This window comes from Protopterus annectens, chromosome 10.part0 (genome assembly GCF_019279795.1).
Source record: "Protopterus annectens isolate FY-2018-M chromosome 10.part0, PAN1.0, whole genome shotgun sequence".
NCBI classification, from domain to species: domain Eukaryota; kingdom Metazoa; phylum Chordata; order Ceratodontiformes; family Protopteridae; genus Protopterus; species Protopterus annectens.
Window position 1 is genome coordinate 674,340,812 of NC_056744.1, and position 19,344 is coordinate 674,360,155.

Here is a 19,344-nt window from a genome sequence, read left to right on the forward strand (position 1 = left end):
AAAATGTCAGGAGTCTCTGACTTGGGTGAGAGACCTACTGCAGAAGGTGGGATTCCAAGACAACATTCAAAAGTCTTTCTTGACTTCCTCACACAGGATTGTTCTCCTGGGATGTCAACTAGGCACCTCAGATCAAAGATCTTTTCTTCCACAGGCAAAAATAGACTATTTAGATCTATTTCTATCGATGATTTTCTACTCAGACTATGGCCACTGTGAGGGAATACCAAAGAATGTTCGGTCTCATGGCATCTATGGTTCTCATGATAACCTTGGCAGGACTCCACACACATGAAAGATACAGTGCTAACTGAAATCTCGTTGATCCACCATGAACACCCTTTATCTTTTCAGATCCCAGTACTGGGGTTTGTCAGAAGAGAAATGTTTTGGTAGAGACAAAAAAATCTACTTAAATCCAGGTCTCCTTTTTTTCCATCCCTGCTCCAAAGCAGTCAGTCATCACAGACACTTTAGGCTTTGTTTGGGGAGCAGGGATAAAAGTGCAGGAGGTGTGATATACCAAGGGTAGATGCAAGCATGTAAATATCAAGGAGATGCTTGCCCTGATCAAGGCACTCAACTGTCTGAACCATCTTTGGTCCCTGAAACCTCATCGAGTGGTTATGGACAATACCACAATCACGTGGTACATCGACAAGCAAGGGGGAACCCGGCCATGCTCCCTTTGCAGACTAGCCATGTTAACTTGGGATATACCTTCACAGCACAATCTCACTTTACAGGTATCCTACTTTCCACCAGAGAAAAACTGTGTGGCAAACAAGCTGAGCAGGGCCAGGGCAGACTCTCATTAATGGAAACTTGATTTGGGAGTCTTCCAGATTTGATCCATCTGTGGGAGTTCCTCAAGGAGACCACTTTGCCTCCTCTCTGAACAGTCAGCTAGCAAAATTCTTTTCCAGGACTTCATGCAAAAAGGCCTAGAAGACATGTGCCTTATCTTTTCTTTGGCCAGAAAATTTCCTGTATGCCTTTCTACCTTTTCCACTAATGTTCAGGTACTTCTGAAGAGTCAGAAGGAATTCACCAAGATTGTTGTGGTGAATTCCTTTTGGCCCAGGCAGCCATGGTTTTTCCTTATTTTGGAAATGGCCAGAGGCAATTACTACAAGCTTCCTCACAGAATGGTTTTACTCACACAAGAACAGAGTGTTTGATACACCCCAGTATGAATCATCTTCAATTGACTGTGTGGATGATACGGTCTTAATTCCTTTTATGCACCTGTTTTCTGAGGATATGCAACAAGTAGTAATGGAGTTAAGAAAGCCTGGTACAAGAAAATCATATTAACAATGGGAAAGGTTTTCTAGTTGGTGGCAACAACACAAGCAGCACCCATTCAGGGCTAGTTGTTCTCTGGCTTTACAGTATTTGTGTAAGTTACTATCCTATGGCCTTTCTTAGTCTTCTATCAAGGTTCACTTATCAGCCATTTCAGTATGTCTGCCAGGGATCCTCCTCTTTCAAGGCAATCTCATGACAAAATGTTCTTGAAAAAGATTTTGCAAAAGAGGCCTCCAAGTTAAATTAGTGGCCTTTTCTTGGGATCTTAATTTTGTGTTAGAGAAGTTAATAGTCGCTCCATTTGAACCAGCTAATCTGGATAACTTGAGGTTCTCAACTTGGAAAACAGTTTTACTGATTTTTCTGACCTCTGCAAGAAGGGTATCTGAGTTACAAGGTCTTATGGAGAGTCAGACGTACCTCAATTTCCATAGTGACAGGAATTGTTTGAGAACTAATCCTTATTTTATGACTAAAGTATTATCAAAGTTTACTTTAAGCCAAACTATCCATCTTCCCATTTTCTGTCCTGAACCAAAAAATGAGGGAGAAAGGATACTCCATACCTTGGATGACCACATACAACTCATGTACTGATTTGACAAAACTAAATCTTTCAGATCTTTGGATCACTTTTTCATTTCTTGTGAAGGCTAGAAGATGAGACAACTTGTCTCAAAACAAACTATTTCCAAATGGTTGTCTAAGGCTATTATATTTTGTTATACTCACCATGACAAATCTGTTCCAGGCAAGGTCGAGGCCCACTCTGCCATGGCCTTGGCTTCATCTATGGCTTTTTTGGAAATGGTTGGATTCTAGATGTATTCTAGAAGCTGCTACTTGGTCCTGTGTTCATCCTTTTACAAAGCACTATAAGCTGGATTTCATCTGTAAATCAGGTTTTGCTAAGAACATTCTCCAGGGGCTCCTTCGCCTTCCTCCTCCCAAATATGGTTAGCTGTGGTGATCTACCCATATATCTTAGGCTACCATAGCAGTGATCAATATAAAGAACACAGTATAGTTGTGTAAGTTGAACTTATCATAACAGAAGATACTCAAATGGTCAGTGCTACAGTAGCCACTCCCTCCCTGCCTCCACCCCCCCCCCTTTGTTTTTTTTTTTTTTTTTATGTCTGGGTGAAGACATTTATTTTTTTGTTATTCCTAGCATTGTTCTCTCAGGGATTAGCTTGCCTTTCTCAGTTAGCAGGAAAGCCCTGAAGGGTTTTGTATCCAAGCTTGTCTTTTACTCATGTCATCTCAAGCTACATGACAGTTTGGGTACATGGAAGGTGCCCTAAAGCTTTGTAAGCTGGCTGACTTTTATATCCTTGGCAGGATATAAGCCATATCCTAAAGCTACTGCAGCAGTGATCATTCAAACATCTACTGTTATGTAAGTTCAACTTACACAACTGTACTTTCTCCAAACTGTAAAACTAGATAGGAAAGAGGTTTATATCTCACAATGGCAAACTTTGTGTGTGACTTCAATGCCAGCCACATATAGCTTCCTGAACAGACATGCTACATCTACTTCCACTCAGGAGAAGAACTAAAACTGGGAGAGGACTCCCTCATCCTAATTCTACCACAAAGACGTTCTCTGCATTACACTTATAAAGTAATCCTTTTATAAGTGCAGTTTCTCACTATAAAAGTCAAATTTCTTCTGTGGTTCTTTAAGCTAATATCATGTTCTCTAGACTGTGTAACTAGCCAAGTAGAACTTTTAAATCCATCACTCATTAACCATTGTGACTGTGCATACTGTCATGTACAACTGGCTTCATGAAAACTCCTCTTATCAAAAGTTACACTTCAGAGATGGATTTTCACTGACAGAGGGCTAACCTATACATTTCTGTTACCCTCATGTAATAAACAATTTTGGAAACACAACGGTTACATCATGCTTTCAAAAATTAACTTCAGCACAGTTATCATATGCTTTATCCTGTGGCACTGACTGTTGCTCCTGTGCTGTAGGAGGTTTGAATCCAGCAATGACTGACTATTGTGACTGTGTGTTTGCCTGTCATGCTGTATAGAGGTTTCTAATGCATATAGGATGTGCAGCTGTGTATTGTTACTGTGCTCTTCAACTACCTTCTTTCCTTTTTAAAAGAACATCACCATATTTTACTTCTTATTTCCCAAAAATCTTTTCATCACATCCAAACAGTCTATAACACTGAGTTAAAATACTCTGCTTTCGCAGATGATCTCAATATATACTTTGAATTACCAAGCACAGATCTACATAAGATCTTCAAATCATTAGACTACTTCTCTAACTTAACCAATTACCAAATTAACACCTTCAAATCTTCCATCTCTCCTATTAACCCACTCAATCACAAATAATCATATTTTCCCATTACAGAAATTCCACTCAGATATTCACTAAAATATCTAGGTATTAATTTTGTCCATACACATGATGACCTAATTAAGAACAATCTCCAAAAATCATGGGAACTAATTATACTAGACATGTCAAGATGGAAAAATATAAATGTATCCCCTCTATCAAAAACTGCTATCATCAAGATGAACGTTCTACCCAGAATCCTATTCTACTTAAACTCCATAAATTTAAATATTCCTAAAAAAATATTTTGCAAAATTGAAACAGCCCTATCCAAATTTATCTGGTTCCGTAAGAAAACAAGAATTCAATATGAAAAACTAATACTCCCAAAAGAAAAGGAAGGTTTAGGACTCCCATTATTTAAACTTTACTATCATATTATTAATGCAAACCAACTTATCCAAATCTCAAACTGTGACAAAACTTCCCAAATCTGGTCCCCAACCTGGGTCAAAATTTAGTTTAAAGAAATACACTCCCTTCATATCAATCCTGTGGCCTTAACCTTTATACAACCAAAAAATAACCTCTTAGCAAAAATGCATCCTACAATTAAAAACAAGATAAATATCTTTCAAGCCATAATCTTATCCCTCCATCTAGAACACACACTTGAATTCTCACAGCCCATACATCTGAACCCGAACCTAAAAATTAACAACAAATTGATAGATATTCATAACTACCCCCAAATTAAAAATATCACGGTCTGGAAATTACATACTCTCAATAAATTAAATACTGAAGAACTAAGATCACACCCAGGTACACCTCATAGGTACGATCTCTTACTTAGACAACTTAAATCACTAATCAGAACAAAATATTCAAATACCAAACTTGAAGAACAAGAAATTAAATCCACCCAGTTAATCATTAAAACTTTGACCTATAAAAACAAAATGATCTCCCATGGCTATAAACTTATATCAGGCATAAAATATCAGTCTTCACTCTACTTCTCCAAATATTGGGAGAGTATTGGTGGGAATATTTCAATGGAGCAGAAATATGAAGCTATCTAAAACACCTACAGATACACCCCATTCAAAAACCTAATATACACATTACTCATGATAAATAATAATTCTTACCTTACCCCAGCTGTTTTTAATAAATTTGGCTGGAAAAAATATGTTCCTGTCCTTTCTGCTCTCTAGTTAATGCTGATATACTTCACATTTTCTGGAGTTGTAAAACCAACTATAAATTATGGTGCTCTCTCAGATCAAAACTTGAAAAAAAAACTGGCTATCAAAAGACTACCTTCTCATGGGAAACCACAATTCTCTATATAAATCCAAAGCACTCACTGGTATTTATAAACATATTTTAATCACACTTTGTGCCCTAATCAAATATTTTATTGCAAAAAAATTGGCTTAATAAATCCAAAATCTCCTGGGGAAAACTTCCAAAACATGGCAATACAATACATAACCTCTTACAAATTATTCACAAAAAAAAACACCAAAAGACCAAAAGAACTATATACTTTCAGACATACTGGTGCTACCTGCTAGACTCCATTTTGACTACGTAAATGAAAATACCCCCATATTAGAATCAAGTCTTCATTTTCCATGAAGACCGACTCCAAAAAATAAATTAACCCTTACCTTAGATAAAACAAATAAATAATTTATATCCCAAATTTCTCTTAACCTACCTTTAGTGGCATCCAGGTTGTTATATATTGTAAGTAGTTATAACACATCCATACTTTTAATAACTCCTGGCTTCCCTAGTTTCCTTACATTGAAAAACTACCTTCAGTTTTAATAAATACTAACAACATAATGTTAGGAATAAGAAATACTACCTAATTGGGAACTACGACTATTTTACAACTAGATGTTTTTTTTACGATTGTTGCTCTTTTTTGTAGTTTTTTAGACAAGATGATTATGTATTGCTTTTTCCCTTTATTTGTTTTTTTTTCCCTATATATTTTGTTTTTCTTTAATATTCTTGGTTTAAAAAAAAATAATAAAATGGAAAAAAAAAGAACATCACCATATTAAAAAATAGTGATGTCATCCATTCAAATGTCAGCTGTTGCAATTGTAAACCAATATCTCATGTGGTGTGTGCAAGTCAAGCAGCATCCTGTACCTCATGATCTTAGGTAGATAGTTCAAATGCAGCTATTATTCTTTAGACTCACTTGTGTTAGTATGACTGTGAATGTGCTTTTAGGTAATAATGTTGTCACCCAGCTATCTCCAGTGCACATGTATAGCTGGGGATTCTTGTTACAAGAATTTCTGCTTATTTTTCACACAAAAATGTTTTGTTGGAAAATGATGATGATGATGATGATGCCATTTGATGAAATTTGCCTTTCCTAAGAGAACTGCTAAGGCTTTTCCTATGCAGGAAGAAATAAGACAATGTTCTGTATGTGTTGCCATAGTAAGTCATGTGTTCAAATCTGTGGTAACATTGTGCATGATTGCCATTCTGCAGTCATACTGCTGACTGCATTGTGAATCATGTGTGTCTCTGTATCTTCCTTGCAGAAGGCAATGTTGTATGAGAAACAGGCATATAGCAACAGTCTTAAAAGAAATTAAAGGCACACATACCCCTTGCAGGAATAACATGATGTCACACCTTCAAATACCCAAATATCTCACAGTTTTAGCAGCACTTATACTGCGACACATTAATTTGTCACAATATTTCTTATTTTCTGTCGTCACATAGTCAGGTGTTCAAAACCCACATTGAGTGACTGTAAGCACTGTGTGTCCTTACGGTGTTATGCATGATTGACATCCACACCTGTTACAATGTGTACAATTACAATGGGAGAAGCCTTTACCATCCCTTTTATCTCACGCAAGATGTTTGTAATACAGTTATATTGATATACGGACTTCACATAGGTGGAGACTCAGAGCTATCCACTGTAGGACATGTGATTCATACATGTCATTAGTTGGTAGACTTACCTAGCTTGCTGTTTAGTTCCAGCACATGACAATATTATATGAGTGTACTGACATTACACAAATAACACTGCATGAAGTTATTATTCTCACTTTTTATAAAAATATAATTTTGTAATTTCCTGGCAGGGAAACGGTATAAACAATACCATGGTGTAAGTACCCTTGCAGCATGTGTATGCATTATTTACTTGTATAGCATAGCTACACAGATAGGGTGTGGTTCTATTCTGGGACAGTGTGTGTACAAAACAAAAGAAACAGCTTCCTTGGCCAAGAAACACTAATATTGCACTGCTCACAGTTGTGTGAACATTAACAGTTACACCCATTGTCATCATTCTTACATAATATTGTTGTACAAATTGTCCTCAAATGCCCTTTTTTACATGACACATTAATTTCAGTTATTTGTGACAAGTTCCGTTGCTATATCCTGTGAAAGTCATGGTCAATACACAGCTCTTTAAAGGGTGTGGCATGGTCAGCAATGGTTTTAATCCAGTAACATCCGTCTGTGAGATAATTGTATCACACAGGAGTGGCTAATGCAAAGAAAGTATTTATAGCACAGTCAGAAGGCTGCATTTTTAAGGTATCAGTCTCCAAGGCAGGGGATCCATACACCTTATAAAAGGAAAGTGATGTAAGCCCTTGAAGTGTGTTTATCATGACACACACACACACATTACATCTGTTTCTGTGGCATCAGAGGTTGATACACAGGTTTCTGATATCTATCCATTCATGTGTTTGAGTCTGGCAAGATGAAAATGTTGAATATGTCATTGATTGTTCACAAGTGTTACTAAAATTCCAAAGAATAATGTTTTATATTGCATATCTTCATCTAAACATGTATGTACTACTGTAATTCTTTCCTTCACACTGTAGCACCTTATGGGACATGACTAGACTGCTTAGTATAGCATGATGTAAGGTCATCATAAAGTGTGATTAGGCCTGTGTTTGGACACTTTCTTGTGTGCTGTTGTGAATGTGTTCACTGTAATTTCTTGTCAGCATGCCCAGTATAATCATGTAGTAGATGTACTCCATTTATGAACGGAGACCTTTAACTAGTAAAATGTCATGAGATCTGTATTGTCATTTGTCACGTGTATTTCAAGTATTATTGCATTACTGTTTGGGATATACATGAATATACAACAGTTGCATGTCTAATACATATTTCAAGGTAATACACCTCTTTCTATGGTTGCCAAATGAGAACAAATGGAAAAACATGTCCCTGTCTGATACATACAACACATCAGCTGTAGGGCTAATTTCTTCTTATTTATGTATGATGAAGTGGAGAATACAGCAGTACTGTTAGTTATTACACATACATTCCCTGTATATACATGTAGTATTTAATAAATAAAGACTATACGATTAGCTCCTAATTTATCCTCTGTTCTTACTAAATGTTATCTCAACTTAGCAGGTTCTCAACACTAATATCACATTTACTCCCCTTAGTTACAATGGTGCATTTTGTCCCACTCATATCATTTGTTAGCACATCCATTTTCATTCATGCACATAGGTAAAGAATTGTTAACAGGATTCATTATTATTGCATCAATATGGAAATATTTCTGTTTAAAATGTTTCTTTGTGACCTAATCAAATTTGACTGTGTTATCTGAGAATACTTTCTCCATTTACCCTCCTCTCCTACTTATGCCTGTAGTGTTACCATTGTATTTTGTCTACATTCTCCCCATTTAACATCCTCTGCATCTTAATTCTTGTAAGTACCTTGCATATATGCTGTCAGTGCATGTCACATAATAGGTTTGCTTACAGACATGCTGTTTTGTTCAGATTGTGTGTTTGTGCTTCCCTGCACCTTTTTCATGCCTCTGACACTGCTGCTGCCCACAAAAAAGGTACTTATAAACATGCAGTTGCAATGAGCAGCATGCATGTTCGATGAGCACTGCTGCTGATTGTGCTAACGTATTTCAGTCATGTAGGCTTCACTGGAATCCTACATGATTGTTAATGTATCCCTAGGAAAGACTGTCATAATAAAATATATAAGGCAATGTTGACTTGTCTTGAAGAAAATAATATATATATTTTTTTTGATTAAAGAAAAAAGATATTTAATGAGAGCAAAAATATAAATGCTTCTTATTTAGGCAAAAGTATTTTTGCAGTGTAAGAAGTATTTTTGCAGTGTAAGAAAGTAGAGGTGTCTCCTTATCTTGCTATATTAGTTAAAGAAGATATAGGTTTCATAAGTAAAATGACAGAAAGTAATGGTGATGTAAAATATATGTAAAACGAGATTACAGAAATGATAGGAAATTCTGTTAAAAATTTATATAAAAAGAAGGGTATAGGGCAAATGTTTTATTGGGGCATTAAAATGTCTTCAGCTATAAAATAAAGGGTTTATAAAAATATATTTCTTTGGATGAATTAGGGATAGTATTAGGTAAGGTAAGAAAAGAATATGTATCAGGTATAGATGGCATAGTTTATAGGGTGTACTGTATATGGCAATGTAGATTTGGCAAAGAGGAACTTTTAAAGATTTACAATGAATGGTTAGAGAAAAGTTACACTGAGAAGGAGATTTGTTCAAGTATTATAAAATTTATATGGAAAAAGAAAGAGGAAAATGTCAAGCTGAAAGCTGGAGACCTATAACATTACATGATGTTGATTTTATGCAAATTCTACAAATGAGATGTAATGGTATGTTACAGGAAGTGATGGTGAAGGCATTTTGGGTATAAAAGGAATAGGTAGTCAAGATTTATTGTTTTCAAAAAGTGAGACTGTGGTTGATTTTGTTAACGAACATTATGATGTATGAATGCTTGTAGGTAGCTTGAAGAAATTATTTGATTTTTTGGAACATGATAGTTTGTTGAGAATTTTGAAAGACTGTGGCTTTAAAGGAAAAATACTAGATTTATTAATGTAAAATTATAGATATAATAAAGTGAAATAGTTTATTATTGGTTGGTTTAGTTCATTTGAAAAGAGGGGTAAAGCAATGAAGCCTGATGAGTAGTGTTGTCATTTTTACTTATGAATGCGGTAGAGTGGAACATTTCAGTAGGGATGAAGGGTGCTCAGAATTATGTTAAAAATGTGGAAATTCCTTGTTTTTACCTTATGCTGATGATTGAGCATTAATTGCAAAAATAAAACATAAATGAAGGAATTGCTGATTTATGTTATTAGATTGTTAAAGTCTGTTGGTCTAGAGTTAAATAAAGAGAAGAGTAGAGGTTTAGGTAAAGAAAAAATAGTTATACAATTTCTTTTTGTAAACAGGAAATTGGTATTTTGGGAACAAAATGTTGAGGCAGTGAAGTAATGGATACAGAATGGAATGCTTTAATTTTAAAAAAAGTAAAAGTATTGATAATCTGTGTAAGTTATTTATGTTATCTATAAGAAAAAAGCATATTTGATAAATTCAGATTACGGCAAAAACTGATTATTTGGCTATGGTTTTTATGATACCGAATAATAAAGAAAAGGAATTACTGGGAGCTGTCTTTAGTTGTTTTGGGGATGTAGATTAAATCCTGAAATAAGAGGAGATTTGGGTTTGAAAAAAAAGAGGAGGATTTAGGCTTTATTAAATGCATTTATTTTAAATTTTAAAAATGAATAACAGTTTAGTGTTTAATGCTTTGGAAGCTAAGTAAAAAGGCAGGGGAAACTGTAAAGGTTATGGGAAGAAAATAAATGTTAGAATACCAAAATTAAATTAGGAGCCGGGATTTGAAAATTAAATGATTGAAGCTAAATATAAAGGAATGGCATAATGATGTGGTGGAAATGTGTTATGGGATTAGTCCTTCAAAATGATTAAGTCAGTTATTGAAGCAGCTTAAGAAAGAAAAGATTTAAAAGCGTGGTGGAATGTCAAGATTTTTTATGAAGATTAGTGATTAGTAAATTACTCGTGAAAGAAAACAATGTATAAAGTTTGGTCACAAAGACTAAGCTTTTTTGTAATGTGCTGGAGACTATACAACATGTTTTTTTCAGAATTTGGGAGGGTTAAGAGTTTATGGGAAAAAATATAAAAGATAGGACTGTGGATGGTATACGAAAGACTGAAGATATGAATGTAAATAGAATAAAGTATGGTTTTCATAAGGGGAATTTGAAAAAAAGTTTTTGATAGATGTTATATGGGTTTTTCAATGTGGTGTGGTATGGAAAATTTGGAGATAAATAATGAAATAAGTTTAATAAAGTCTGTGATTTATCTGAAATTTTGGTAAAAATTAGATTTTGGATGTGGTAACAAGAGGTAGGAGTAATGATAATTAATAATACTTTTATTGATTAATGATGTAAAATATAAAATATAGATTTGTAAATTATGTAATTGTTGTACATATTTTAATTCTGATACATATTTTATGTTTATAGTGCATATAGTATAAATTAAGTACCTTATTTTTTCAATAGGTACTTTGGGATCTTTTGCATAGACCTCAGCCACACCCGCTCAAGCAGATTTGACCTCTGTTTAATAACTCATCCAAAGGATGACATACTCAGGACTGAAGCAACTCTCTTATGCTGCACTGCAGTGTCAGCAATCAGTCTATATGTTGAGGGAATAGAATCCAGAACCATCTGCACCAATTGCGAGTATGCTACCTGTTGCAATAATTCTGCAAAAGAGAAATGACAATGAATTTAAGATGCTGGTCATATTTCTTTGGTATGAGCCTTTGAGAATGCTCATAACTTCTAATGGCACTGGTATATGCAAGATGCCTGGGGGGTGCATTTAAGAGAATGAGATCTTCCTGTACTTGCTTAATAGAGAACACCTGGACTGTTTCCTGGGGGACTCAAATGAGGTTTCCCAAGATAAAGTGGATGCCTGGCACTATCTCTTCAGGTTGGTTACAGAGTCCACTGGTATTCCCCAATTTAGCAGGCACCACTACAGTCATCTGTGGAAGAGCAATACAGACCATCTTAGTTGATGGGAAGCCGAGGTCAGTGTGGGGGCACCTGACGTATTATGAGTATGTTTCAGAAGTTAATTTATTTATTTTTTTATTTATTGGGCCTATCCTTCAAATGTGGGTTATATGGCAATTATATATCTCTGTTTGTTCCATAGCCCAGAAAGACCTAGTTAAGAATGTCTTGTAGTGCTGGAAGACATTGTCCCACCTTTCCAGGCACAGGGTTGAGTGCTCCTTATTTCTGTAATACACTTTAAGGTATAGTTATTCCTTCCACAGTATTATGCTTGAAATCAGTCAGCATTACCACAATGCAGGCATATTGGACAGATTAAGTGTGCAGTACATGTGTTTCTAGCTTTTCTGATGTCTTATTGCAAGGAATCTGCTACAGTGTAAAAAATAACTTAACCACTTTAGCACACTGTGTTCTAGATGCATAAACTATAGCAAATGCTTATTACAAATGTAGCAAACAATTTGACAAAGGTTAAGGGAAGCAAACTTTTTTTACTTTCAGCCGTGGAAGGAAGAGGGGTATAAGGTGCAGAAATGGGACCTGATTGGCTCTTGCATTTCAGGAGCACCAAGATCCCTTTTTTTTGGTTCTCAAGGGCTGTCAGATTGTGGAATTGCTCAAGTCATTGGATGAGCCAGCTACAACCTCTGGCAGTTAGTATACAGTTGGTCAAATACCAGTTTCAGCATACAAGGTATATATATATATATATATATATATATATATATATATATATATATATATATATATATATATATATATATATATATATATATATATATATATATATCACTAAGTCTCTGCATATGTTAATTTTCAATTCTGTTTTGTCATAATAATATTGCCATTCTATCTGAACTAGCATATTATCATAATTAAGCATTACTGTATTAAATTTCATGTCTGCACCTCAACCCAACACACACACACACACACACACACACACACACACACACACACACACACACACACACACACACACACACACACACACACACACACACACACACACACACACACACACACACACACACACACACACACACACGCACACGCACACATACACACACACACACACACACACACACACACACACACACACACACACACACACACACACACACACAAGCACACACACAAGCACACACACTTTGTAACTATTCTTTCCTTTAAATAGTTATTTTTATTTTTTATACTGTTTTGCATCATTTATTTTATTTTTCTATACAGCAGCAGCCACAACAGTGCTTGCAGCTATGCTGCAAACCACCAGCCCCAACAGGTGTACATCACCAGGGTCAACTGCAGCTGAGCCTGCCAGAACCACTTTTCTATTTCCACCTTTAGGAGAGGTTGAAAGCCCTCTAGTCCTGCTCATGGTTGGACATCACCAGTCAGGAGTGCTTTTGTTCCTATGGATGGCTATGCCAGAGGAGATCAGTAAGTCACCCAGAGGCAGGTTGCAGAGATGGTAGGAGAGCTGGTGAGCCTGTCTTTCAATGTTTGGACTGGGCATCTAGAAAAAACTTCTCACGCGGCTTGCAGAGTTCCATCCCTGCTCCCTGCTGACAGTTCAAGTGCAGCCAAGACCCAGTGATGTGTGAGCAAAAGGGGGTGTCAAGACTCCCACTTGGACATGCAAGGACAGGGCTTTCCTGGGAATAATTACCATCCCATCCCCAATCCCTGTGGTGTTCCCCTTTCTTTCATGTTACTGTCTACTCTGGCTTGTTGTTCAATCCTCTCCATCATCATTGTCTTCCCTGTGCTTGAGTAATGCCTCCTAATCCACTGACCCCCCCCCCGTGTGTGTCATCACCTTCCCTTACAATGTTGTCTCATTTCAATGTTTGAGTATTTTCCCTAAGTCTCTTATCATTCCTTTATCTTCTTTACTTCCTTCCTCAACTTACATTTTTGGTGTATTAAAAATATGAGCCTGTACATCAAAAATATCATTACCCTTCCTTCACATCCTTTATCCTATTCATTCCTTAACTGTTTCCCATACGCACTTCCCTCTGCTTGCTTTCCCTTTTTTCATACTCCCAATGTACCTTTCATCTGGTCAATAAAAAGAGATTTAAATAGTGCAATCAACCCTTTAAGGCTCATAACCTTATTTCCTGTATTGCTGCTCGTATGTGCACGCTCCTGTGTGTTTGTGTGTGTAGGTTTGTGTGTGTGTGTGTGTGTGTGTGTGTGTGTGTGTGTGTGTGTGTGTGTGTCTGTGTGTGTGTGTGTGTGTGTGTGTGCACGCAGGCACATTTGTGTAAACATGCTAAGACTCTTCAAAGCGCATACACACACCATGCTCTAGCTGTGAGCAGGTCTCATATTTAGCTGCTGATCAAATGACTTTCTCACTTTCTTGATAGTTAATAAGCTTAGAGCCACAACATGTCCAGATGGCAAACAGAAGCTGTTTTTGCATGGTCAAGATGACCATTTTTTCTGAATCAAAGGGTTGATTTGTAAGACATTCTTCAACTTTTGCCAGATTAATAGTCGGCATAGCATAGTGACAGGCATACTTTTACAAACTTTTAACTGATAGATGACTTGGACTTTTCTAATGCAAGCAATATATACCCTAACTATTGTAGTTTAGAATACAAATAAAACCTTAACTGGTTGAGTTAACTTATCAATGTCCACTGATATCATATAAAGATAATGATGCAGACAAAATGGTTACTTAATTCTTTGTATATGTTGCACTATGAACTCTGTCTGGAGCACATCTTCAACAATGAAAGGCAATCCCAAAAATTATTAAAATTGTTTGGTACAGTGTTTGAACTACCCTTACAGAGCCCTTGAACTATGAAATCCTTACTCAGACTCTTTACAGCTGACTAGAAAACATCATATACAAAGTTCACAAAGGTTCTTATAGAAGCGTAACTGAGGATAAAAGATTTGAAATCCATCTTCACATATGTCCAAAATCTCAAAGGAAGCACCCAGATCTGTTCAGAACTGGTGATCAAGGACACCACATTTACAAATGCCATAGATATAACAAACTTGCTGCCAGACAGATTCAGCAAAAACTTCACCTCCTCTGCCCCCCCATCAGTATATCAGGATATTCCCAGTACCTGTCCCCTTCACCTTATATATAGGGAACAGGTCATCATTGCTCTCTCAAAGGCAAAAAAAGGAGCCTCCAAGGGACTCGATAACATCCCAGGCTGTATCCAACATGAATTCAGCAAGGAATTGCAGCACCATTAGGTGCCATAATCAATCAAAGCCTGAGTACCGGCTTTGTCCCAGCTGAGTGTAGTACAGCAACTGTCATCCCTTTGCACAAAGGTGGAGCATCCACCGATATGGGAAATTATAGACCCATCAGCCTACCCAGTCTGATCTGTAAGGCAATGGAATGGATTATCATGGGCCTCATTAACAAGGACATTGGCAACCTTCAAACACTCGATCTCACACAGTTCGGCTTTGTTAAGGGGAGGTCATATCTGTTAAATTTGGCCAACTTCTTTGAGACAGTCACCAAAGCCATGGCCGAGGGGAAGATGGTGCACACCACCTACCTTGACCTGGCCAAAGCGTTCCACACTATTCCCCACTTGGGCATAATAGATAAACTCTCTTAATTAGGCATTAATCCATATGTTACCAGATAGGTAGCTAACTGGCTCACTGATAGAACCCACCTAGTTAAAATAGGGAAAGCCACCTCAAGCAGTAGGCCCATAACAAGCAGCGTACCCCAAGGTTCGGTCTTGGGGCCTCTGTTATTTGGGATATACTTTTCTGAGGTGCAGGCCAAAGCCAGTGAGCTATGGCTGACTAAGTTTGCAGATGACTGCAAGCTGGGCACTGTTATCAGTTCCCCTAGTGATGTGGATATCATCCAAGAGGGTCTCACCCAAACAAATGACTGGTGCCAGAAACATGGCCTCAAGCTGAATACCAAAAAATGCATCATCTGCTTTGGGGAGAGTGACATCCCCACAAATTATTACATTAACAGCAACGTCCTAAGCACAATCAGTTGTGTGGGATTTGGGCATTCAGATTGATAGCAACCTGACTTTTGACCAACATGTTGCTTCCATTGGCTGGAAAGCTTTCTACATGGCCCACCTCATAAGTAAGGGTATCTCATCCTGGGACAAGGAAGTCATAACATCCCTGTATTCATCCTTTATAAGCCCCATTATTGAGTACAATGACCCATTCGGCATGTACCTCACAAAGCACATGCAGCAGCTGGAGAGACCACAGAGGTTCCTCACCAGGAGAATTTAGGGCCTCGAAAATCTGTCATACACAAATAGGCTAAAAGCCCTATCCCTCTACTCAGTTTCATATAGATTCCTCAGAGGTGACCTCTGTCTGGCATACAAGGCGATCTTGGACCCTGCCTTGATGGGACTGCTGCACATTTGCAAGTCAAACTCCACTCAAGTAACCCACACACATGGCCTCAACCTGGTCTGTGACATCAATAGGACATGTTGGTGGGACAGATTTGTGTCCCAGAGACTCCCCCATCTGTGGAATAGACTCCCTCTCCATGTCAAGCAAAATACCTCTTTACTCCTTTTTAAGAGCAACCTGGATAACTGGATGGGAAACAGAAAATACATCCCTAGGATTCCACCTGTGTCCCTGCTGGACAGGGGTATTGGATGCTGATTTGTCTAAACATGGGCTAAACTCTTGGCTAGACTTATAAGGGCCTCAGGGCCAATAGCCTAGTAAATTCCTATGATCCTATGATCTAGATATGTCTATATATCCTATGTAGAATTGTCTAGAACAGTTTACTATACCAGCCTTCATTTGTTTATTTTTTATTTTTATTTTACATTTGTTAACCGGGATAGTCCTACTGGATACAGGTCCATTTTCAGTGGATGCCCGGGGAGAAAATCTCCACATGTGAATAGATACAGAAGAGTTAACAGTAGCAGTACCTTTTTGTGAACCTCACTCTCTGGGCTTAATAACAGATAATAGAGGGCATATGCTTTGGTGGGTGTTAGTTAGATCTCATTCTGTTCCTTGAATTATGTGTGCTTAGTATATTGTTGAAAGTTTGTGAAGGAGAGCTCTTCACTGCTTTGCGTTTTGAGGACATACAACATGCCTTAATTGAAAATGCCTCCACCTGTCCTTGGCCAACATGGCATATTTCTTACATAAGGAGTCAAAAGACACAAACTCTGTTAATGATACCTCATCATATATTAACTGATTTAAGTCTCTTGATCTCCATTTCTCCCAGCAAACTTTACAGTCCCCAGTCTTAAGTATTAGTTGGCCTCAAACAGATACATTCATGAATTAACATACGCCTTTGAGCTTGTGCTGTGAAGGGCCTAATTGTTTCACATGCCACTTAAATGCATCCTTGTAGTTTAAACTGAAGGAGCTTCCAAATTCCATTATTATATTTGGCTTTTGTTGCCCTGCTATGTAGCATTCTTTCTCATTTAGAATTATAGGCAGAGCATGTTTTGTGAAACCAATTATCGGAGTAAATCCTAAATAACAGCAAGGTAATGGAGGACGTGACCTAATATAAAGAAAGGCTACAACAAGCACACTGGAAGAAATTGAATTGGAACACATTAAGTAGAAATATAACAGAATAACAGTATGCAGTTAGTGTATTTACAGAATACAGAATTATGTTTGTAAGTAAAGTCAGTCAGTGTTATTGAGTTGCATAGCAGAAACTACTAACCTCTCCTTGTTGTTGACTCACAGGCAGCTCCACTAAATCCTACCGGGCATTCACAGTAGCATCGTGTACCTAGACAGAAGATAGCTTTGTTTATTGAAGAACATAGCACAACACATCATTTAAATATACTACTGAAATGAATTGCATACATTTAAAACATATCTCTATAGGCAGATTGGGGCACATAATACATAGTATCAGATGAATGTAATTTCCTACCGACTCACCTAATGTAATAAAATTTACTTTTCAGTCACACTCATAAGATTTTGGAAAAACTGTATTACATGTTAGGAGCGTAAAAGACTTTTATGCTTATTTGTACTGAATACATCTTTCAAAAACATGCCTTGTTGTCAAGAAGCCATCAGAAATATGAATCAGTGAAATACAAGAGGCAAAATGGAATACAAAATAATTTAACATGTTCTACACACCAATGTATTGCTGCTACACTCCTCCTAAAAGCAAGTTTGAGAAATTTGTAATGGTAAAGCAAGCTAAAGGATGTGTCAAATATTCATTTGTTTTTAGTTTTAGATCTCTTGCTCCTAATTTTTTTCTTCTCAGCAGATATTTAAAATAAAGTTATTTCGTGGTGTTCACTAGACTGTGTAACTTGCAGTAATTTATTGTACAAATGGGAGTCATTTCTGAGTAGGCTTCCGACATAATTTTGCACATTTATGAAATGCTGTACATTGCAGTCATTTGGACCTGATGTACAGTACAAAATGTTATGGCTATGAACTATCAAAAAAACTGCCATTTGCAAAACTGCAACTTAAGATGAAATCTTGTTCTTATTTTTCAATGCAGAACTGATGTTATCACATTATGATAATGGAAATTATTAATCAGGACAATAAGGTAGCATAAAATGTATATTTGATTCAGCATGGACCATTACGAGTAAGTAAAGTGAGATGAAGCTATTGTCTCAAGCAGCACACTGCATAAAGTACTATCCCTTGTATTTAAAAATAAATCCAAATTAAATTTCCATAACCAATACGTGGGGCAGATGCACTTGAAACATTTCAGGTCTGCACTGCTAGGAAAACATGAACAATACTTCGTAACATTCCAATAATAATGTGTCACAGCTGTGGGTATACAGTGATCATGCATGAAAGAGTTAGATTGTCCAGGTGTCACTTCTTTTCATTATTACTAATTAATATAATTAGTATTAAGCATAAATAAATAAATATATACATACATGCCTATGTAGTCACTTGTTTTAGGTTTTAGAAACAGAACTATTCCAGCATTATTCACTTTATATCATTCTGTCTGTCCTGCAGATAATATACTTAGCAAATCTACAAAGACAAATGCTTACCCTGTATCCATTTAGCAGTGCTACAATGAAATTCTTAAAACTGGATGTCTGTTTCATTGCTGCTGTATCTGTTAACTATACAATAAGTAGCTATGAGCATATACACCAATGTCTTTTCTGCATTGCATATGCAAAGAATTCATCAGTCTGATTTCTTTGGACAAGAACTCTGGCTTATCTTTAGCTCATATCAACTAAAATTGCCATTCAAATTCAATATACATATATGATGTTAGCAGTACTTCAGTTTTTAATTGCATTTATGGTTCTAAGTATTTTAATGATTTTTTTCTATATTTATGTTATTCTTCTTTATAAAACTTGATTACAGCTTTTAACCTAAGTTGATGCATTAAGGCTATCTGTGCAGTTATGATTGCAGCTAAGCTACACTTCATATGGTAATGTAAGATGACCTTGGCTGAGCATAATCAAATTAAGTCATAATGAGATGCAACTGAGGAATGATGCAACACAACATATACTAATGGAGCATTCTCTCACCTATTTGTGATTCACAGTGGGGTTTTCCCACTTGATTGCGTTGTTCATAGATACATTCAATAGAGGAGTCAGGCCAAACCTATCAATGTTTCGGTCCATGAAAATGATGTCACTTGCTGCTAGCCTTGCGTTTTCC

General features: G+C 36.7%; 1 protein-coding gene across 1 annotated transcript in view; it reads right to left on the bottom strand.

Moving 5' to 3' along the window:
* Positions 1–19,344, bottom strand: part of C8B (complement C8 beta chain) — a 506,997-nt gene that overhangs the window by 4,904 nt on the left and 482,749 nt on the right. Inside the window, exon 11 of the mRNA XM_044085515.1 lies at positions 17,360–17,428. Within this exon, the coding sequence (XP_043941450.1) occupies positions 17,360–17,428 (69 nt within the window). The remainder of the gene's footprint in view (positions 1–17,359; positions 17,429–19,344) is intronic.